Source organism: Falco rusticolus, chromosome 10, assembly GCF_015220075.1.
Source record: "Falco rusticolus isolate bFalRus1 chromosome 10, bFalRus1.pri, whole genome shotgun sequence".
Taxonomy (NCBI): Eukaryota; Metazoa; Chordata; class Aves; order Falconiformes; family Falconidae; genus Falco; species Falco rusticolus.
The window spans coordinates 18,969,987-18,991,233 of record NC_051196.1 but is presented as its reverse complement, the minus strand read 5'-3'; the positions used below and the strand labels follow the sequence as shown (position 1 = coordinate 18,991,233).

General features: G+C 63.3%; 4 protein-coding genes across 9 annotated transcripts in view; 1 reads left to right on the top strand and 3 right to left on the bottom strand.

Moving 5' to 3' along the window:
• The window catches only part of SYT7 (synaptotagmin 7), a 32,719-nt gene extending 22,536 nt beyond the window's left edge, over nucleotides 1–10,183 (top strand). For 2 of the 4 annotated variants that reach the window (XM_037401772.1, XM_037401771.1), the window contains 7 exons: nucleotides 663–788; nucleotides 3,696–3,831; nucleotides 4,357–4,627; nucleotides 5,047–5,216; nucleotides 5,717–5,831; nucleotides 5,912–6,111; nucleotides 7,474–10,183. In XM_037401772.1, coding sequence (XP_037257669.1) covers nucleotides 663–788; nucleotides 3,696–3,831; nucleotides 4,357–4,627; nucleotides 5,047–5,216; nucleotides 5,717–5,831; nucleotides 5,912–6,111; nucleotides 7,474–7,578 — 1,123 coding nt within the window. In that variant the 3' untranslated portion in view covers nucleotides 7,579–10,183. The remainder of the gene's footprint in view (nucleotides 1–662; nucleotides 789–3,695; nucleotides 3,832–4,356; nucleotides 4,628–5,046; nucleotides 5,217–5,716; nucleotides 5,832–5,911; nucleotides 6,112–7,473) is intronic. The other 2 variants (XM_037401774.1, XM_037401773.1) reach the window with 1 other exon arrangement.
• Nucleotides 10,184–14,186: 4,003 nt separating this feature from the next.
• On the bottom strand, nucleotides 14,187–15,535 carry LRRC10B (leucine rich repeat containing 10B). The gene has a single exon (XM_037401804.1). The coding sequence runs from the start codon at nucleotides 15,533–15,535 to the stop codon at nucleotides 14,669–14,671; it is 867 nt and encodes a 288-aa protein (XP_037257701.1). The 3' UTR covers nucleotides 14,187–14,668.
• Nucleotides 15,536–16,478: 943 nt separating this feature from the next.
• PPP1R32 (protein phosphatase 1 regulatory subunit 32) lies at nucleotides 16,479–18,893 on the bottom strand. The gene is made up of 7 exons (XM_037401805.1): nucleotides 18,477–18,893; nucleotides 18,288–18,396; nucleotides 18,109–18,208; nucleotides 17,318–17,368; nucleotides 16,942–17,205; nucleotides 16,795–16,867; nucleotides 16,479–16,708 (listed from the first exon to the last, which is right to left on the bottom strand). The coding sequence occupies exons 1-7, from the start codon at nucleotides 18,568–18,570 to the stop codon at nucleotides 16,578–16,580; spliced, it is 822 nt and encodes a 273-aa protein (XP_037257702.1). The 5' UTR covers nucleotides 18,571–18,893; the 3' UTR covers nucleotides 16,479–16,577.
• A 121-nt stretch (nucleotides 18,894–19,014) lies between these two features.
• Nucleotides 19,015–21,246, bottom strand: SDHAF2 (succinate dehydrogenase complex assembly factor 2). 3 transcript variants are annotated; one of them, XM_037401815.1, is made up of 4 exons: nucleotides 21,146–21,246; nucleotides 20,328–20,551; nucleotides 19,469–19,578; nucleotides 19,015–19,301 (listed from the first exon to the last, which is right to left on the bottom strand). In XM_037401815.1, the coding sequence occupies exons 1-4, from the start codon at nucleotides 21,158–21,160 to the stop codon at nucleotides 19,171–19,173; spliced, it is 480 nt and encodes a 159-aa protein (XP_037257712.1). In that variant the 5' UTR covers nucleotides 21,161–21,246; the 3' UTR covers nucleotides 19,015–19,170. The 3 variants fall into 3 exon arrangements, with proteins under 3 accessions (XP_037257712.1, XP_037257713.1, XP_037257714.1); XM_037401816.1 differs by lacking the exon at nucleotides 21,146–21,246 and adding an exon at nucleotides 20,132–20,213 and having other exon boundaries at nucleotides 20,328–20,437; XM_037401817.1 differs by lacking the exon at nucleotides 19,015–19,301 and adding an exon at nucleotides 20,132–20,213.
• Between the last annotated feature and the right edge of the window lies 1 nt (nucleotide 21,247).

The following is a 21,247-nucleotide window of genomic DNA, read 5'->3' as shown; positions in this document are numbered from 1 at the left end:
GGGTCATGTTCCTCTCTGTTTACCCAGCATCGGCACTGGTTCAGTCTTAATTGGCAGGGGGGGAGCAGCCACAGAGCCAAGACATGCCGAGCCAGCATGCAGTTTCCCCACGGAGGAGCCTCTGCCATTTACCACCGCCGCTTTCCGAAGCCATTAACTTTGCTTTTGCTCTTTATTCTGTTTACCCTCCCGCCTGCCTCCCCGGCGCCACAGTGTAAATGCGGTTATGGGCCCTGGGGAGGCTGCGCCGGTGGCGCCGGAGGAGGGCAAAGAGCCTCAGCCATGGCACTGCCATCTCCTCCTCCAGGGAAGGTTGCTGGGACCTCGCTCCCTTCGTGCTGTCCCTTGATCCCCAGCTCCTCTCAGCACCTTCTCCCCCCTTGGCAGGACCTTGGCACCCTCCCTGCCTGAACCGGTGGAGGAGAGGGGTGGCAGCAGTACCCACATGTGCTGGGCCCACCGGAGCTAGCACCTTTCTCCCCACAGCCCTCTGCACCCATCCCGGACATCGCCTCCTGCACAGGGACCAGTGGGCAGAGCCGGGGTCCCCTCGCCGTCAGGGGACCACAGGGTGCTGCCGCTCCTGCCAGTTCCTTGCCTGATGCTGTGTTCTCCTTTCTCTTTCTCTCTCTCTCCCGCTGCCTGCGGGGCTGCCTGGGCAGGGAAGGCCGGATGGTGGTGTTATCCCTGGTTTTGGGACTCTCAGAGCAAGATGACTTTGCCAATATCCCCGACCTGCAACCTGCTGGGACACAGCCGAACCAGCCGAACGCTCAGGGGGACAAGAGGTATGAGCGAGGACGAGGGCAGTCCCGCAGGAGGAGGAGACGAGGGCCTCACCCAGGGTGGAGGAGGAGGAGGAGGAGGAGGCTGGCCTCATGGAGCGCGAAGGTTGGAGCGGCACAGGGTGGCCCAACGGGCAGCAGGGCACGGTGACGTCTGCAGCTCTCCCCCGCCGGCACCCACAGTTCTGCCTCTGGAGCAGCGGCACCAAGAGGACCCCCATCCCGTCCTCCTCCCTCCCTGCCCTCTCCCTCCTGCCATCCCTGGCCACCAGCCCCCCGCCCTGGCTGCATGCTGGGGAGCGCACGCTCGGGAGTGGGGCAGGGGAGAGCCCCTGTGCTGGGTGGAGAACAGGGTGCAGCGGCAGGGACACACACACCGGGGGACCCCCCGATGATGCTGTGTCAGCAGCTGAGCCGCATCCCATCCCAACGCATGTCTCGTGCACTGCGTTGCCACCACCTCCAGCCCAGCACAGCTCGCGCGGGTTGGGCAGCCCCCCTGGGGATGCAGGGACATCCCTGTGATGGCGTGTGCTTGAGCCCCACGGCTGAGCCAGGGGCAGAGCAGGCACAACAGGCTGGGGGGATGCATTACCCCCCCTTTCTCCTCCAAGTAAACTGCACAGCAGCGTGGCACAGAGCCTCGCCTCCGGCTGCTCCCTGCCTTCCTGGGGTGCTGAAGGCTCAGCACCACATCTGGCACCGGCACCAGAGCCCAGCCACAGCCACCGGCGAGGGCTGGCAGGAGCAGAGGGGCCCTGTGCCACCGGGAGCGGGTGTTAATCCCCTCCGGAGCGGGGAGGAGGTGTGAAGCCAGCGGGTGCTGCCTCCCCGTGTGCTCGGCGTGTTAATGAACTGGCACCGTTCTCGCCCACCGGCTATTTTTACCCTGCTCCGCTTGGTTTCGCTCTATCTTTTTAGCACTTCCCTCCCCAGCGTTGCGCTGCGCAGCCGGTCCCTGCTGGGAGCGCTGGCCGCCGTGCCGTACCGTGCTGGCTGCCCTGTGCCAGGCGAGGGGACAAGGGACGCTGGCTGCTGGGGATGGGTGGGTGGGTGGCTGTGCCGCAGCAAGACCCCGCTCTCCACTTCCCCCCAGCTCGCTGGTCTGAAAGACGCATCCTGGCGCACGCATGGCCTCCCCACCTCCATCTCCCCCTGCTCCCCATCCTCCTGGGCCCCGTGGGACGTGGGGGTTTCAGCCAGTGGAGGGGACGGGCTCCAGTACCCTCCGCTCTCGCCTGCCCATCCAGCACTGTCGGCCACCTGCTCTTCTGCCTCAAAACGTCTCCTGCATCCCCGTTTCTCAGCTTCTTCCTTCCAGCCCATCCCTGGCAGCTCCAGCCCGGCGCCTCGGCGTGTCTCCTGTCCCAGTGACTAACCACTCTCCGTCCGTCCATCCTCCCTGCTCCTCTCTCCCCCTTCCCTCCCGGCAGGCCGGCGGTGGATGACGTTGCTCCTCCTCTCTCTTGCTCTTTCCTGCTCTCTCTCTGTCCACGACCTCCGCCAGTGTGCCACCACCCTGGCACCCATGGCTCCACCTGCGCCTCCAGTGGGCCCCACCGCCGGCCCCTCCGCCTTCATTTTCACTCTGTTTTTAACCTATCTTTGCTTCCCCAGCTCCCTTGGGCTCTGCAGTCCTCCCTGGGTGCCGTCCCGCTGGGGCGGGCGAGCTCTGTATGCGTACGGGTGTGCAAGAGGGCTGCCGCCCCGTGCCACGGCGTGTGCCTCTGTCCCATCGCCTCAGGTCGTGTGTCGTGTCGTCCCCCCCCATTAGCGTGTGTCTGCGTGTGCTTGGCGTGTCGGTGGGTGTCTCATGGCATGCGTTGTGGCTTTGCCCGCTGAGCCCACCACGATGCTGAGGCCGTCCCGGCGGTGTGCTGCCCACCGCGGTGTGCGTGTCCTGGCAGTGCTGCGCCTGTTGGTCAGTTTGATGGTTTATCACTGTGTCTCAGCTCAGGCAGGAGCCGCAGCAGGTGGGAGTGTGGGGGTGCATCATGGGGTGCCTGTCTGTGTGCAAGTCCTCTCCCTCTTGGGTCTGTCTGTACCCTGGCAGCCACGGCTGCCCCATCCTTGCTGCCATGTGCCTGTGTCCCCTGTTGTCCCTGTGCATTGTGGCAGCGTGGCCTCGGTGTGCGCCCGCCCGCCTCCATTGCTGCTCTGTCCGTGTGCCTGCCGCAGCTCCCGGCTGCCCACCCTCCCACCGGGCTGCTCCCTCCTGGCACCATGCCCACTGTCCTGCAGCCAGCCGGGAGCCATCGGCACGGCCCCTCCAGATCCAGCTGAGACAGCCAGGGTGTGCGGGGACAGCCGGGGCAGCGGTCCCAGCGGCAGAGCATCACTGGGGGCTCCATGGCAGAAGGAAAGAGGGGCTGGTTAGCGCTGGGCACGGAGTCCACACCGCAGCACGAAGCACCGGTGGGGTGGCTGCGTACCCAGCTCCCACCCGGATGGAGAGGGGCTGTGTGTGTGTGTGAGGTGCAGCCAGAGCCATAGGTGCTGGTGGGGCCAGGTAGCCGCAGGGCTGGATGGCTGTTCCGGGCATCACCAGGGGCTCTGTGGCCAGGGGGGCACGTGGGCAGTGTGGGAGCTGCTGCCGAGCTCTGAGGTGGCATGTCACAGATCCCAGGGCACCAGCTGGCACCCAGCCCTGCCTGGGGCAGCGCAGGCAGAACCAGCTGCCTGCACCGGCCAGGCCCCCCTGCCCGGGGAGGCTGGTGGGCTGCTGCCGGTGGCACAGCCCTGGGCATCCTTGCAGTCCAGCTCTGCCCACATCCCAGCCTGCAGCCTCCATCGGGATCTGGCATAGCCCAGGCGCAGTATCCGCTGGGAGAGGGTGCCCGGGGAGTCCCTCGCTGCCTCACCCATGGCTCTTGGCCCCTCTCCTCTAAGTTACTGCCTCTCTTTCCCCAGGTTGCCGGCTGGCGGCAAGGCGGTGAACACAGCACCGGTGCCCGGGCAGCCACCGCATGATGAGTCTGACCGCAAGACAGAGCCTCGCTCCTCCGTCTCCGACCTGGTCAACTCCCTGACCAGCGAGATGCTCATGGTGGGTGCATGGAGTGTGCTGGGGACGGGCTCTCTAGGGATGGCATCCTACCCTGGGCACTGCCTGGGCACCTCCTTGCACTCCCCTGGCTCTTCCCTGTGCCTACCCTATGCCACAAGCACTCTGGCACGCCCCAGCCCGTGCTGCCATGTCCCTGTCACAGCCAGGCGCCGCAGCTGGCACAGCCTCAGCTCAGCTGAGACGCCGCGGCCATCCCCCCTGGGCTGGCATGAGGGAGAGATGCCGGAGACATAAGGGACAGGCTGTCAGGAGGAATTTGGTTACTTGACCTCCCCATCCCCAGGATATATGGTGCAGAGCCAGGAGTCATCTGAGGCGACGGTGGTGGCGGGGAGCCAGGAGGAGGCTGATGCCCTCTGACAGCTCGCAGAGCTGGGGGTCAGCTGCTGGTGTGAACTGAGTTCGGGTGCCAAAACGTGGGGGAACGGGGGTGTGCAGACCCCGCTGGTGGTCCCTCGCTGGCCCCCTGACACTGCGCTTGCTGCCATTCTCCCACCACCACAGCTGTCCCCAGGCTCCGAGGACGACGAGGGCCACGATGGTGTCAGCCGGGAGAACCTGGGCCGCATCCAGTTCAGCGTTGGCTACAACTTCCAGGAGTCCACCCTGACTGTCAAGATCATGAAGGCACAGGAGCTGCCAGCCAAGGACTTCAGCGGCACCAGCGACCCCTTTGTCAAGATCTACCTGCTCCCTGACAAGAAGCACAAGCTGGAGACCAAGGTGAAGAGGAAGAACCTCAACCCACACTGGAATGAGACCTTCCTCTTTGAAGGTAGGGGCTTGGATGGGCTGGAGTGGACCAGGGTGGGAGCGGAGAGGTTGTGGGACCCTCTGTCCTCCCTCCTGGGCTGGATCAGCTCAGATTGAGCTGATGGGACTCAACTCAGCTCAAGCTGGTGGTGAGATGGGTTGGACAAGCTATCAAGGCCAGGTTGGAGGTGTTTGCTCTGCATCCCATAAAGGGGACATGGCGGGGGAGGCTCCTTACCCCAGAAGGAACCCATGAGTGGGTGCACACAGGGGTATTAATCTGCCATCAGTCACTTGTGCCATGGTCTGCTCCCTGTCCGCTGCCTGGTGCCAACATCTCCCCATCAGCATGGGTCATGGGTGGTGCCGACACTGGCCCCGGCACCGGGTGCTGCTCGGCACAGCTGCAGCAGCTCCTCATCACCTCCCTCTCTGGCACAGGGTTCCCCTACGAGAAGGTGGTGCAGCGGGTGCTGTACCTTCAGGTCCTGGACTATGACCGCTTCAGCCGCAATGACCCCATTGGGGAGGTGTCCATCCCTCTCAACAAGGTGGACCTCACCCAGATGCAGACCTTCTGGAAGGACCTGAAGCCGTGCAGCGATGGCAGTGTAAGGGCCTGGTCCCCCTCCCACCCCCTGGGGACAGTCCTCAAGGGGAGGCTACCTCCCATCCCTGTGGTGTCCTGATGGGACCACCACCCTCTTGCTACCCCAACAGGGATGTTTCTTGCTTTGTGAGGAGGTTTGACATCTGATGGAGAAGTTTGTCTTCCCAGATCTTTATATTTAAGTAGCCCAAAGTGAGTGTCTCATTTTGGGTCAAACCAAGCCATTTCAGATCGATCTAAAATGAAAGTTTTCTTTTTCTCCTGCCTCCAGCAAGACCACAAAGTATCCCACTGGGGGTGGCCCCATTTCCTCCTGCCCTGATTTTCTGCGCAGCCCCAAAGTCCACCCTTGGGACACCTCTTGTGGTCCCAGCCCAGCACCCCACTCCCACAGCAGGACACGAGGGCATCGGGTGCCCCATTAGGGCTTGGGCTGGGTGCCGTGCTGAGGAGTGGGTGTTTTTGGAGCACCCACCTAAGGGGCTTCTGTGGGTCCCACAGGGAAGTCGTGGGGAGCTGCTGCTGTCGCTGTGCTACAACCCCTCTGCCAACTCCATTGTGGTGAACATCATCAAAGCGCGTAACCTCAAAGCCATGGACATCGGGGGCACATCAGGTATGAGCCCCAGCTCCTGCCATGCCGGGCAGCACTGCCCAATGCTGAGCTGGGGCTGAGAGCAACTCCTGTCTCCCCAGACCCCTATGTGAAGGTGTGGCTGATGTACAAGGACAAGCGGGTGGAGAAGAAGAAGACAGTGGTCATGAAGCGGTGCCTGAACCCCGTCTTCAACGAGTCTTTTGCCTTTGACATCCCCACAGAGCGGCTGCGCGAGACAACCATCGTCATCACCGTCATGGACAAGGACAGGCTGAGCCGCAACGATGTCATTGGCAAGGTGGGTCCCATGGCATTCATGTGTGGTGGAGGGACCCTGGCAACGTGTCCTGCTGAGGGATGGCAGCCAGGGGACAGCCGGGTCCCTGACTGATGGCATCTGGTACCTTCTCAAGCTGGAGAGTGAGGTGGAGTGTGGCAGGTCCCCTGGTGCTGGCTTTCTCCAGCCACCTCTGGTCCCGGCCGTGGTGGGTGGCAGCAAGGACTCACCCGGCACAAGCAGGGGGACGATGTGGTGCGCCCCATCCAGCGTGGCGATGCCTCACACCGTGCTGCGGCACAGCCTGCACCAGGGGTGAGCTTCAACCTGCCAAATATCTATTTATAGCAAGGCAAAAATCGAAGTCCCTGATGGCTCCGGTGTGCCGCGGTGGCAGGTAGAGCCGGAGCCCCCCTGTGGCAGCACCGTCCCCGGCTGCGGGAGAGCAGGGAGTGGGCAGGGGGCTCAGCTGGGAGTCCCTGGGGTCCCTGCCCACCAGCAGACAGACCCCAGCCCGTATCCCCGCACCGGGATTCCCTACCACCTCCTGGTGACAGGAACGGAGGAATTCATCCCCTCTTGATTTGATTTACGTTAAATCCATCCAGCTCTCTGCTCGTTAGGGTAACGATGACAAACGAGCGCAGTAATCTCTGTTATTACCGCTCACCACAGAGAGTCGATGATCCCCAAACACAGCGCTGTAATCAAGCAAACACATAGACTGGGATAAACCTGGGAGAGGGCGGCCACAGGCGCTCAGCCCCACAGGCTGCTGGAGAGGGGCAGAGGTGCCGGCATCCCCGGTGTGGGCACAGCCCCGAGGAGACACGGCACGGGCACGGCTGCGCCTGGAGCCCAGTGCCAGCAGGATGGATGGACTGAGAGACAGGGTGCCCGTGGACGGACAGAGTGCCCATGGACGGACAGAGTGCCCATGGTATCTCTGCGTTGCATTAAAGCCACCAGGAGTGTTGCAGCACAAGAACAAGGTGGTGCTGCCGGCAGAGAGGAGCATGCCCTTCACACCCTGGCCACCCCGCCATGGCCAGCAGCCTGCTAATCACTTTTGATTGCATAATTAGCAGTGAGCCCCGCACCGGTGCGGTGAGCCACTTAGCCAAAGTGGTGGCATGGGCTCCCCGAGCTGTCAGCTGCAGGGAGGGCTGGCACATGCGGTCTTCCACGTTGCTGTATGGAAAATCAATGGATAAAAATAGCCTGGCCCTATGTGGAGACGATGCCGGTGCCTGTGGCTGGCGGCATGTGCCGGGAGAGCCGGGGGGCAGGAGATGGGGGGCGAAGGCAGCAGCACCGGGGAGTGGGATGGGGCTGGACGGCCGGGAGCGGAGACGTGGGTCCAAGGGCTGCCTGTCCCCACAGATCTACCTGTCCTGGAAGAGCGGCCCCGGGGAGGTGAAGCACTGGAAGGACATGATCGCCCGTCCCCGGCAGGCAGTGGCACAGTGGCACCAGCTGAAGGCCTGAGCACCCCAGGACTGTGGGACTGGGGGTCCCCCTTCCCAGCCCCCATCACCCCACTGCGGGGCTCCCAGTGAGGAGGCGAGGGACCAGTGGGACAGTGGCCCAGCTCATGGGGACCCTGCGGTAGGAGGGGGACGGAGCCCCTTGCCCTCCACTTTTGGCTCTCCCCGGTGCTGGGGTGTGGGGGGCATGCAGCCGCCCAGGACCCCTGGCCGAGAAGGGTGCCAGAAGCGATGACCCCCCCTCCCCATCCCCACCACTGAGCAGAACTTCTGCGAGTGCTTCCAGCCCCAGTCCCTGGGAGCCCCTCTGCCTCTCCCCAGCCTCACCCCCTATTTCAGGGGGCCAGGCCGTGGGTGTGAGAGGGACTCCCACCTCTCCTCCCCTTTCAGCTCAATAAAACCTCTCCGAGCCGTCAGCGTCGCCTGAGCGGGGCCACAGAGTCCCCCCCCCCATGCCCTGTCTCATCCCCACCACCCTCCCCGAGCCCCCCAGCCATGCTGGGCTGGCACGGGGTGGGGGGCACCTGGAGGGGAGGGCAGCCCCCTTCCCCGGGGCCAGGCATGGGCTCCTGGGATCGGAAGCCATGACACAGTTCGTTAGCCAAAGCGGGCTCGCTTGTGCACTGCCTTCAGCCGGGTTTGATGCTTTACCTCCGCCTTCGGGCTCGGTGGGAGCGGGAGGTTGATAACCCCATCCTGGAGCTTGGCTACCCGTATGGGGACCCCACCATCCTGCCCCCACCCCAGCTTTCTCCCCCGTTACACCCCCCCCCAGGCACGTCCCTGTGGGGCTGGACAGGGGACTGGCCTCAAGCCAGGCAGTGGGCCCCCAAGGGGATGCTGAGCCCCAGGGCATCCCTTTCCAGCCAGGCTAACCCACACACCAGGGCTGGACCAGGACCCCTATGAGCCCCGTGCCCAATACTGGGGCCCCTGGGAGGGAGCAAGTGCCATTGTCCCCATCCTGGGCTGGTGGCCAGCCAGCCAGGCACGAGCAGTGCCAGAAGCATCCCCATGCTGCCTGCATGTCCCTATCAGCTCCCCCTGGGATGCACGTGCTGGACCCCTGCTTGCTCCCCAGGGCTGAAGCTACCAGGACAGGGGCTCCCCAAAGTGGGGAAATACCCACCTGGGACTGTGAGGTGCAGGGGCTCGGGATGGCTCCTGGGGGGTGACAGATGGGGTAACCCAGCAGGGTCACACCCTGCAGGTCCTCCCCACCACCCTGCACCAGCAGGGCCAGCGGTGGCTCACCATGGTGGACATGGCTCCTGGCAGGACCACAGCAGCACTGGGTGTGATGGGATACATCCCTGCCTGTCACCATGCCCAGCAGGTGACAATGGTGCCTCTTGGTCCTCCACCAGGACTGGCACAAGATGAGGATGCAGTGGCCAGCATCTGTGTGTCCTTGTGGGGGCTCCCAGGGTGTCCTGCCATTCCCATGCTGGGTAAGTGGAGCCCCTCCAGGCTGGCTGCAGGGTGGCACCATCCATCCCCGTAGTCCGAGCCCTCTGGAGGAGAGGAAGGGTGGGTGTTGCCATCTCCGCAGCCATCTCAGGTAGGGCACGGCCACCTGTGGGCACCCACAGCGAGCCCAAAGGCAGCTGGGTGCCCATCGGCACAGAGCCACCCCACCTGGCCAGGGGTCCCCCAGCCTCAGTCTTCCTACTCCCCCCATTGCCCCTGTGGCACCCACCACCCTTCACCCCTCCCGCACCCGCAGGGAGGACACGGTGGGGTGTCACCAAGCTGTCCCCCAGATGCCAGCAAGGCTGGGGGCTGTCTGCCGGGGTGCTGGTTTTGCAGCGTGAGAGTGTTTCACCCCGTCCCCGCCATCACAGCGTGTCCCAGCCCGTGCACAGGCACCCAGCGCACCCCACAGCAGGCACGTCCCTGCGAGCGTTAGTGCCACCCCACCGGGCTGCGCGGGGACACAGGGTGCTGGGGGGGGACGGGGGATGGGACACCTGCTGAACCCCCGAGGTGCTCCATGGGGTTTCTCCACTGCATAGGGGGAGCCTGCACCAGAACCCCCCAAAAGTCCCCGGGGTGCCTGGCTGCTTGTTCCTTTTCCTGCCGAGGGGGACATCCCTGCCACCTCGGGGCTACCTGGGGACAAGCCACCTGGGGACAAGGTGGCAGCGGGACCATCCCATGGCTGCGGCCAGGAAGGGTTCGACAGCCCCTACAGTCCCTCTTTAGACGATTTTGGACAATCTGGAGAGAAGTCATAATACTGCTACTACAGTAATAATAATGCTTTTAGGGACATTTGTATTTTTATCATATTCTCTCTTTTTTTAACATAAAAGAAGAGATTTACATGCCTGGGGAAGGGGCCGGAGCTGAGGGGCGGCAGGGCCAGGGCACCATGGCAGGCTGTGCCAAGCGGGGTGCCCCCCATCGCCCCTGGGGCACCCCGCTCCCCCAGGAAGGATTTCTTGTCTGCAGTCAGCTCCCTGGGGCTTGTGTGTTCATTTTTAACTCTAGAGCTCTTAGCCGTTATCTTGTTCAGGTATCTCTCTTCTTCATGTGACGGTAACATCCAACTGGTGTGTAAAATACAGAAAAACAGAAAAAAAAAAAAGACAAAAAAAAAAGGAGACAAAAAAAAGGGGACAAAAAAAAAAAAAAAGACAAAAGCCTAGACCAGCTGACGAGCGGCTGGAGCTAAGGGATGCCCGGTTGGCGATGCCACCCCACTGCCAGTGGCTTTGCTCTGTGTGGGTGGCCGTGGACAGCTGCCCCCTTTTCTAATCCTGGCAGCAGGGCCGGGGCTGGTACGGCGGGGAGGCTGGGAGGCGAGGGCCGGGGTGCGCGGGTCAGGACACCTTCTTTGCAGAATCCTATTTTTGGGGAGCGGGGCCCCTCATTTTCTGGAGGCAGCCCCTGTTCTCAGTAATAAAGGACAGTCAGTAACTGCCAGCGTGCCTTGTCTCTGGGCTCAGGGGAACATTGGGGACAGCTCCTGTGGTCCCCTGGCAGCTGTGCCCACAGCCAGTGCTGGTCAGAGTGGGGACAGGGGGCACAACGTCACCTGCACCTGGCTAAGCATCCCCCCCAGCACTGGGCATCCTTCTCTGAGCACTGAGCATCCCTCCCTCAGCACTGAGCATCCCCCCCAAGCACTAAACATCCCTCTTTGAGCACTGAGCATCCCTTCCTCAGCACCGAGCATCCCTCCCTCAGCACTGAGCATCGCCCTCCCAAGCAATAAGCAGCCCTCTGCCACATGTGCAAGGGAGGGAGGAGGATGGAGCAGGCCATGCTCGAGAACCTCCTGGTGAAGGGGGCACATGTGGGGGGCAAAGGGGGTGAAGCACTCCAAAGAGTCTCTGCAAAGGGAGGGGACAAGGACAGCCCCTGTCCTGGAGCATCCTGGGGGGCTCTTGCAAGATGCCTCTTGCAAAGCCTGGGGCTGCCCAGAGCACCTGGCCAAGCTGCAAGGGCTGCAGGGCTGGGCATGCTAACAAGGGCAATTAACAAGGGCAATTAATGAGGGTTCATTAACTGCAGCCCTAGCAAGAAGCTCTTAGAATCACAGAAATGTTTAGGCTGAGACCAACCCCCCCTGCCTACACCCTCCTTTCAGGTAACTGTAGAGAGTGATCAGATCCCCTCCAAGCCCCCTCCTCTCCAGGCTGAACTTCCCCCAGCTCCCCCAGCTGCCCACCCCCAGAGCCTTGTGCCCCAGGCCCTTCCCCAGCCCCCTGCCCAGCTCTGGACACACTCCAGCCCCTCCATGTCCCTCTGGCAGTGAGGGGCTCAGAGCTGAACCCAGGGCTTGAGGGGTGGCTGCGCCAGTGCCCGGCGCAGGGGGATGCTCACCACCTTGGTCCTGCTGGCCACGCTGTTTCAGATACAAGCCAGGAGGCTGCTGGCCACCTTGGCCACCTGGGCACAGTGCCAGCTCATCCTCTTGCTCAAGGTGAGGTGGCTGCCAGCAGTGGTTGTGCTGGGAGGTGTCTCCCAGGAGTGGTGTGGGAGCATGGCTAGTTTGGGGTCCCCATGGAGGGGGCTTTGGGGTCCCCCAGCCTGCACCAAGCTGGGTGACACAGCCAGTGGGTCCCCGTGGGCAGTGACTGGGCCAGAAGGGTGAGGGCCAGTCCCAGCCAGGCAGGGTTGTGCTGGTGGGTTGGGGCTGGGTGCCCGGGAGTGACGTGCTGGGTGAGGGCTAGGATATGCTCGGGGAGAGGGGACAGAGGTGGGCGACCACATCTTGGGCAGCTGCCTGTGTGAGGCAGGGGACGCAGCAGCTGCCTGGTAGCCCAAGTGCTGCCTGCCATTAACGGCAAAGGCTTGAGTGGCCATGTTAAATAATTCACTGAACACTGGCCTTGAATAAATAAAAGAAACTCCAAACGCGGTGATGGCAGGAGAGCCATGTCCTCTGTGCCCAGGATAGCATCCCTCCAGATCCGCCTTTCAGGTATGGGGATGCAGTGTTAGAAGGGGCTGGTGACAGCAGGGGACAAAGCTGTCCCCAGGCCAGCTCCTGCATCCTGGTGCAGGGTAGGGCACTGCTGCTTGCACCCATTTGGGCTCCGGTTTGTGTCCAGCTGAGACAAACCTGGAAATTTTGGCAGTAACAAGCTACTGGCGGCATCGGTGCCGCCGAGCCTGGCCACTGTCTGGGCTGTTATGCCAGAGCCGGATTGCTTTTATCATGCTATATCTTTGAACACAGCAAAAAGAAAACACACTTGGCCCCACGCAGTGATCCCGGTGCTCCTGTTGCATGGAGCCAGCCTGAGCTGCAGCAATCCTCGAGCTCTTCCTTTGTGTTTGCAGCCAGCAGGAGCAGATGGAAATAGCAGCGTGATCCCAGCTGCGGCGAGGCCACAAACCGTTGTACGCGGGGATGGGAGAGTAGGCAGGGATATATATAGAGACAGACGTATGGATGATGCACTGTGCGCACGCCTCGCTGGGGCTCAACAATGCCAGCATCCCTGAAATACTTGTGCATAGCAGGAACGTGTGAGGTTTCCACTGACTGCAGCAGCTCCCGGCCCTCGTGTCACTGCACTGATTGCCAACGCACTGCCTGGACCACGACCCAGCTCCTTTCCCAGTCAAAGCATGAAAGCCCGAGCTGCAAAAGGCTGAGGTGGTGGGAAAAGGCTGCAGGGAGGCAGGGAGCCCCCTCCTCAGGTGTCAGAGCATCTGGATCCAGCCTCTGCTGTGGGGACAGGCTGGTGGCACCCAGGGCCACCTGCACCCCTCTCCCTGCCGAGCACAGGCTGGCTGGAGGGGTCTGCATGGAGCTAGTGGCAACAGATGAGTTGTGCCAGAAATGCACATGTCGCTCATAGCTGGGGCTTGGAGTCATGTGGGTCCCCACCAGGGCCAGCGCCCTGAGAAGCGATGAATAATTACCTGCTAATTAGCAGCAACATCTTCGCCAGGCAAAGCAGCAGCACCTCAGATCAATGGCACGTCCCCAGTGCACCCCTGGGTGCTGGAAGCCCCCCTTGCTGCAATCAGCACCCCAGGGTGCCACATGTGGGACTGGCTGTGCCCCATGCCAGGATGCTTTGACCCCCCTGTTCACAACCAGCTCCAACGGTGAAGGCTGCCGGGGTGGCAAGAGGGACCAACAGCCTGTCCCTGTCCCTGCGTGAGCAGACCCAGACCCAAGGGAAGAGCAACCTGAGCTCCTGCCCAGCCCCAAATCCACCATCTGCGAGTGGGAATGGGACTGGGACCATGTTACCGCTGAAAAGGTGGGGGCTTCATCAGCCTGAGCTGCCGGAGGGCCTACGCTGACAGGCCCTGAGCATCCCGCAGATGAGGATGCTCCACTGGGTCTAAAATAGCCGCGGTTCCCACTGCAGAGTGGGGAGGGGGGGAAAAAGCCGGGCAGCATCTGCCCTGCCAGCAGGGAAGAGGATGTGGCAGGAGCGCTGGCTGCCTCCCAGCCACCAAACCCAAACCCCTCGCAATTAAAAGCGGATGCGCGGTTTGAAACCTCCAACAAGCCCCAGTCCTCAGAAGGAGCATTTGGTGCCAGTGTGGCCAAGCTCCCTGCCGCACCAGCATGGCTCGGCGGAGAGCAGGAGCACGGCATGGAGACAGGCGGAGGAAAACAGGGCTCCCTTGAATGGCAAAAATAGGAGCTGCTGGTCTTGCACCAGGACATGTTGCTACGCTTCAAGGGGCTGCCGAACAGGCCCTTCCCTGTCACAAGCCCCCAGAGAAGAGACCCCACCACCTTTTTCTCACACTGGGTTTTTTTGGGTTTGTGCTTTTTATTGCTTGAGTTTGGTACAGACAGCACAGAAGGAAGGGAAGAGGAAGGACAAGGCGGCAGCCTGGGCTTTGGTGCCCGTTTTGGGGCAGACAGAGCCAGAGCTGGGACTCCTCTTCCTGTACAGAGGCAAAACCTTTCCAGGCTCGAGACAGGCAGTGCTTGTGCCCAGGTGCAGTTTCCATCAGCTCCTTCCCAACCCTGACGGCTGGGAGAAGCCTGGTGGAAAACTCTCTTTCCTCCAGACCAATTCCAGCAGTGAGACGGGGGTCTAGGGGTGAGAATGGGTCTGCGTCTTTGCTCTCAAACCTTGCTGCTCTTCAGGGTGAAAGGGTCCATGCAGAAGGGATGCAAACGGCATTGCTTTTTCCTGTCCTGCCCCACAGAGCCAGGAGCAAAGGACGCATGTGGAGGTGGCTGCAGCATGTGGCAGGAAGGCCCCTGTGCTCGGGGCAGGCATCGCAGGGATGCCTGGCTTTCAGCAGCACCGTGCTGCCTGCCAGGGCCTGCCCAGCAGGCAAGTGGGGTCTGTGGGGTCACCCATCAGGGCCATTTCCCCCATCCAAGGCACCCTGCGGTTACGTGGGATGCTGTAAGGTGGTGGGCTTGTGGATCCCAGCGGTGACCCACAAGCCCTGTAGATCCAGGAGGCAGCTTTCTGCTGTCCCGACTGAGAGAGGCCGGTCCCTCAGATCATATGTTTTCCTTTGCACGGAGGCTGTGACCTTCTTTCTTCCCCAGCCCTAGCTGGGAGTGGCAGTGGTCCTTGGGAGCCCTGTGGAGGCTCCCCATCCTTCCAAGGTGCATCCCTGTGGGTGTACGGCTGCAGCGCGGTGGCTCAGGTTTCCCCTGAGGAGCCCGGTGGGGCGGCGAAGCTTCCCTCCCGGTCCTCCAGCAGCGGGGAGCCATCCTCGGGGGCTGCCAGTGGCGCCTCAGCGCCTTCCTCCTCCTCTTCCTCTTCCTCCTGCTGCTGGAGGCTCTGCAGGCGCTCCCGCCGCGCCTCCATGAACTCCTGCGCACCCTCGCCCACCAGCTGCACGGTGTCTCCCACGCAGGGCGGCTGCCGGACAGGGTTGTGGTCGTAGGAGAGGAGCCGCAGGGCAGGGAGGCCGGACAGGTCAGGGAAGCGGGCGATGCGGTTGCGGTCCAGGTCGAGGAGGTGCAGGCGGGCCATGCGCAGCAGGACGGGCGGGAACTCCTCGAAGCGGTTGCCATAGAGCCAGAGCCCCTGCAGGCCGGCCATGCGGGGCAGCCCGGCGGGCAGGCGGGCCAGGCGGTTGTTGCCCAGCTGGAGGCTGCGCAGCTCGGGCAGGCTCAGCAGGGCGCGGGGGAAGCGCGCCAGGAAGTTGCCCTCCAGCCAGAGGCAGCGCAGGCCCCGCAGCTGGGCGAAGGCGGGCGGCAGCTCCTGCAGCCCGTTGCGGCCCAGGTAGAGGTAGGCCAGGCGGGGCAGGTAGCACAGGGCCTCGGGCACCTCCAGCAGCTCGTTGCCATCCAGGGCCAGGGTGCGGAGGTGCTGCAGGTCCGCCAGCTCCTCCGGCAGCTCCCGCAGCCCCAGGTCGCCCAGGTAAAGCTTCCGCAGCTCCTGCTGCGCCCACAGGGCCTCGGGCACCCGCCGGCCCCGCACCTCCAGCAGGTGCTGCTCGCCCCCCGGCCCCTCGGCCGCCGCCAGCCGCGCCCCCCGCCCCGCCGAGCCGCCGCTCCCCATCCCGCCGCGGGGCGCACGCCGCCGCCGTCGCCACGGTAACGGCCGCGGCCAGTGGCAGCGCGGGGGCGGGGCCTGGCGGCGGGGCGGGGCGCCGCGCCCCGCGGGGCACCTGGGCGGTGGGCATGCCCAGCGGGGAGCCACGCCCACATGGCCACGCCCTGCCCTGCCTGCATCTCACCTGTGCCGCACCCTGCCTGTGCCCTGCCCTGCCTGCACCCCGCCTCTACCCTGCCCTCCCCTGCCCGTGCCCTGCCTGCACCCCACCTGTGCCCTCCCCTGCCTGTGCCCTGCCTGCACTCCACCTGTGCCCCACCATTGTGCTGCCCTGCCTGCCCCCCACTATTGCCCCTCCCTGCCCTTACACCTTTCTTGCCCTGCCCCATTCCTCCCTGCCCTGCCCCAGCCAGCGCCACCACGCACCCCCCTCCCCTGCCCAGCCGGACCCCTGCCAGCCGGGGGTCAGCATCTCCCAGGGTGCTGGGCCCCTCTCTGATCACCCACCTCCCTGGGACCCCCAGGGAGCTGCTGCAGCCCCTCCCTCCATTTCTCACCCCACCAAGTCTGGCTGCACTCCCCGTGGCTAGGGAGGGTAGGGACCAAGACCGCCAAGCGAACCCCATGCCATGGCTGCCCACCCTGCTGGGTCCTGCCAGGCAGGCTGGGGGTCTCCTTCCTCCTCCTCCTCCCGCTGCCCACCCCAGCCAGCCCTGCCTGGATTTTCCCTGCCGCAAATCAGCTGTGTCATCCCAAAGCCAGCGGAAAGCCGGGCTTGTACAGCCCTCCAGTGGCTACTGGCCAGGCGGCACCACTGGCCCCCCAAATCCTCCTGCCAGCCTTTGGGGCGCAGGCAGCCCCCAGCGTGACAGCTGCGGCAGGCACAGCCCCTCCATGGGGTCTCGGGGGGCCGGGGGTGACAATGACATCGTGCCCAGGATATCTGGGTTTCACTCTTTATTTCTCTGTCAGGGACTGGGTGTCCCCCAAAGAAGCCGGGGGCTGAGACCCCCGGGGTGCTGCTGCATCGGTGGTCACCCCGGGGGGGTCACGCCACGAGGTGGCCACCGATGTCCTCCAGCCTGGTGGGGTGGTTGTTGGTGCTGAAGCCGCTGGGGCGCTGGGGCTGGATGCCCCCCACACATCCTGGCATCCAGGTCGGACCCCGCCAACACCAGGCTGGAAAATCCAGGAGAAATAGAGTGGTGAGGCTGGAGCCCCGCCGGGGGCTGCAAGCCCCACTCCCACAGTCACTCCCAATTTACCTGGTGCCGTGGTGAACCCGGTCGGGCGGGGGGTCACGTCCTGGCCATAGTTAATGGTGAACCCCAACAATTTCTGGGGGATGGAGGCGGGTTGGGTGCATGGTCCCATAGGGATGGGGATGGGGAGGGGGTTATGCTTGCACCCACCTTCCTGCCAGCACCCTGCTGTCCCAGCTGGGCAACCTGGGTCACTCGGGGTGCCTGCAGCCCTCGGGAGATGCGTGGGACAGTGTGGTCCACCACGGACAAGCCCTGCGTGGGGACAGCGGGTGAGGACAGAGAGGGCACAGCGGGTGGGGGGTGGGATGGGGTCCTGCTCACCATCCTGTCCAGGGAGCCTGGCACCTCCTGCCTGAACCTGCTGCCTCTTTCGGAGCCTGCTGGCAGCACCGGGAGCATCTCTTCGCCCTGCTGGAGGATGGAGATAGGGCAGCTGGGACACCACGTCCCCCACCCTGCCCCTCAGCTCTGCCTGATGGGGGTCTCACCTTGCAGACCCCCCCCCTCGCCTCGCCCTGCTTACGTGGCTGCACATGGAGGGCAGGTAATCCGTCGTGGTGACTTTAACGCCGAGCTGCGGGAGGGAAAAAATGTGTCCCATGGGGTACAGAAGGTCAAGGGGGCTGGTGGGGGACAGGGGACCTGGTGGGGTGGGGGCTCACGGGCTGGGCAGGCAGAGCTGGCAGGACACTGTCACTCTTCAGGGTGGCCCTGGTGAAGCCAGACTGCTCCTTTGTGCTGATGTTAGTCTTCTGCAGGACATCTGCAGGGAGCCACCCTGTCCCCAGCCCTGTCTGCACTTAGCCCCGCAGCCAGCTGTGGTGTTACCTAGTGTCACAGTGCTGGATGCAGCCTGTGGGCCCTGCCTGTGCCCCTGCCTTTACGGGGTGGGCAGGGATAGGTGACACAGGGCAGGGGGCCTCAGACACCCCCAAAACCTCCTGGGGTCAGAGTTGGCACCAGGACCACCAATGACCTGGAACTCCTGGAGTTGGACCTGGCCCCAGGACCACCAGCACCCCAAACCCTCATGGGGATGGAGCTGGCCCAGGGACAACTGAACCCCCAAACCCTCCTGAGGATGGAGCTCTCCTCACATCCACCAGCACCCCAAAACCTTCTGCAGATGGAGCTGGCCTTGGGACCATGGGCATCCCCAAAATCATACCTGGTTGGGCAGGACCAGTGCAGTAGCTCCCATTGCCACGCTCCCTGAATGTTTTGGGGGGCACCTGGAGCAGCTGCGTGTGCTGGGGACTCACCGCCCCGGTGCGGAGGCAGGGAAGGGGGGAATTCTTGGAGGTACTTGCTCACCGACTGGTGGACATGCCAGGGCAGCAGGCTCCGGCCATCAGGGAACCAGAAGGGCTTGAAGTGCTCAGCAGTGGTGGATGTGGTGGTGTCCTGGCAGTGGCTGCAGTGGAAGGCCAGTGTGGCTGTGATGGAGTGGACCCAAGACTTGCCCCCCACCCTCCCATAGCTGGGGTACCTACCCCTCCGCTGTGCTGTGCGGGGAGATCAGGCAAGAGATGGCTGAGCGGTTGTTGGACACGTAGCCGGTGACGATGTGGTGGCTGAGGCAGGGAGGAATACGGAGCTGGCCTGGGTGACAGCAGGGAGATGGGGCTCAGCCCTGGGAACAAGCACCCCCCACCTCTGGGAAGGCCTTTGGGACACCCTACCATGGGCCAACGCATGGCTCGTGGCGTAGAAGTTAATGAGGTCGGTGCTTCCTCTGGTGTGTGCCTTCGCTGAGGAGACTGTGCCCAGGCCCATGGCACACGAGTCCTGTGACAGGGACTGCAGCCTAGCACCCGGACAGAGACACGGACAGGCAGGCGCCACGGTTGGCTGTGGAATGTCCCAGCAGAAGTGAATGTTTGGATGGGAACTGTCTCCTAGCAACTGGCACAGTGACAAATGGGCACCTCGGCCACAGAGAGACTGTCACTGCTGCCCGGAGACTGCTGGCCCGGTGGGGATACCCTGCGGAGGCCACCAGGGGGGCAGGGTGCCCCAGTTCAACCTTCTGCAGAGGGGGCCATAGTCTCCCGGACCCCCAGAAAAAGGGTTTCAAAGAGACAGGTAAGAGCTGGGTATAGCAGTGAGCTGGCACGTGCCGGAACAAGCTCAGATTGCTGCTGCCTCCCCCGAGCGCCCACTCCCAATGCCGTCGAAGAGCAGAGGCCTGAGCTCACAACACAGCAGGAGCAGCAGGGCTAGCAGCCACAGCTTTATTCATCATGCCCTGAGAGTCCAAGGGAGCCGCTGCCAGAGGAAGAGGAAGGCCACAGGGAGGGCAGCAGTAGCATTTCCATAGGGCCTGGTGTCCCTCCTCTTCTCCAGGGGATGGGGAGGGAGAAGATGGCACCCCTGTCAGTGGGGCGGCTCAAAGAGGTACTCCAGGTCTGGCTGCCGCAGCCTCTGCTCCTTCTTCTTGTTCTTGGTAAACTCCCTCAGCATAGCCATCACGTCGTTCTCAAACTCAGCCGGCGTGGGCTTTGCTTCTGCGGTAAAAACAGAAAAGGGCAGCTAAAGAACTGCTCTATCCTGTCCCAAAGCACCCAGTACCACCCGCACCCCAAGCCCAGCTCCCATGGCTTGGGGCAATGGCACTGCCTTGGCCGATGCCCCAGTGCCAGAGCAGGCAGGGCAACAGGCATCGGCACCGTACCTGTGGCCCAGTAGTAAATGTCCCAGTCGTTGCTGGGCTCATTAATGAGCCGGTCGTAGAGGTTCAGCTGCTGCTCGCTCATGCGGTTCAGGTTCTCCTTTGCAAAGAGGCTGGAGAGAGGATGTATGAGGATGAGTGTGGGTGACTGGAGGAAGAACTGGGCTGGCACCCAGCTCTTTGCACGATGCCAGAAGACATGGAGGAGCTGGGTGCAAAGAGACCTGCCTTCTGCCTTAAGCCAGCCTGTTCTCCATTAAAACACTGCTTCAGTCCTGAAACCCAACTTGGCCTTGTCTCGTTTGCACATCCCATAAATTACATCCACACTTCCCAAAAGATTTTGGCTCAGCCACCAGCTAAGAGTTTCATTCAGAGCTCTCAGGTGCCTCCAGCTGCCTCTGGCTCTGTTCTGTCCTGCCCAGCAGCAACACTGATCATTGCATCCCAAACCCACGTAAGCAAAGCTCTTGCAGTTATTTATCCAATGGCTCACGCCTTCTCTCTACCTTCTGTCCCCCAAGCAACATCACGTCTCCTTCGGTTTTGGATTGTGGCTGTGCACTACCCCACCAAACTCCTTCCTGCAATGCTCGGGGCTCTTCCTTATTAATTAAAAACCTGTGATGTCTTTAAGGAGCTGAACCACAGGGCAGCTATGCTCACCTGGCCTGGCCTTTCTCCCTTAGCTCTCCAGGGCTGATGGTATCTCTCCTGTGAAGCACAGGGCATCCCTGCCCGCCCCTGCCTGCAGTGGGCAAACGGTCAGGGTGCTGTGGGGAAGGACAGACAGCGGGGAGGCAGACAAGCGGTGGAGGGTGGCTGAGAAGCTGGGAGGGAGGATGGGTGCCCTGCATCTCACCTGAGCAGGATGCAGTTCTCCAGCATCCCCCTCTTCCGGCTCTCATACAGCAGCCGGGCTCTCTTCGTCTCCAGTGGCTCATCAGGACGCTCCTGCCAGGGGGGCAAGGGGATCTCCAGCACATCCTTCCCTGTGTCTGTCGGGGAGTCCCCACGGTAGCCACGCCGCAGGCTCACTGGCCCCAAAACGTGCCGGCACAGAGCCCACCTGGGCAGGGAACAGAGCTGTGAAAGGGACACGGAGAGCGCAGGGGACGTCAGGCCTGGCTGCCCCAGTACAGTGGGGACAGGGAGATTCCCAGCACACACAGCCCCTCCAAACCCTGCTGGCCATGATCCCCCATCCCACACCCTCCCAGACTGCTGCCCCATTCCATAACTTCCCCCATTCCATAAGCCCCCAGACCCTTCTGCCCCCATCCCCCATCCCCCCACCCCCCGAGCCCTGCTGCCCCATCCCACACACGCCTGACCCTGCTGCCCCAAATCCCCCCATCCCACTCCAACCAGACCCTGCTGTCCCTAACTGCCCCCCAATCCCACCCAGACCCTGCTGCCTGCATCCCATAGACACCCCCCCCGAGCCCTGCTGCCCTTGATCCTCCCAGCCCACAGCCCCCCAGACCCTGCTGCCCCCCCGACCCCCCAGCCCACAGCCCTCGACACCTCCATCCCACCCACCCACCACCCGGCGACCCTGTTGCCCCCAGAGCCTCCCTCGACCCCACTGCCTCTCCCAGGCCCCTAGCTCTTCCCCATAGACTCCCCTTGCTCCCAGTAACACCCCCTTCGACTCCAGTCCCGGCCCCCTCCCCTCACCCTAGCCGCCGCCATAGCCCCGCGCGGCCCCTCTAGCCTCCGTCCGGGCCGCTCTGTGACAGCGGGCGGTCCGACTCTATGGCAGGGTGGGAGGTTGGGGGG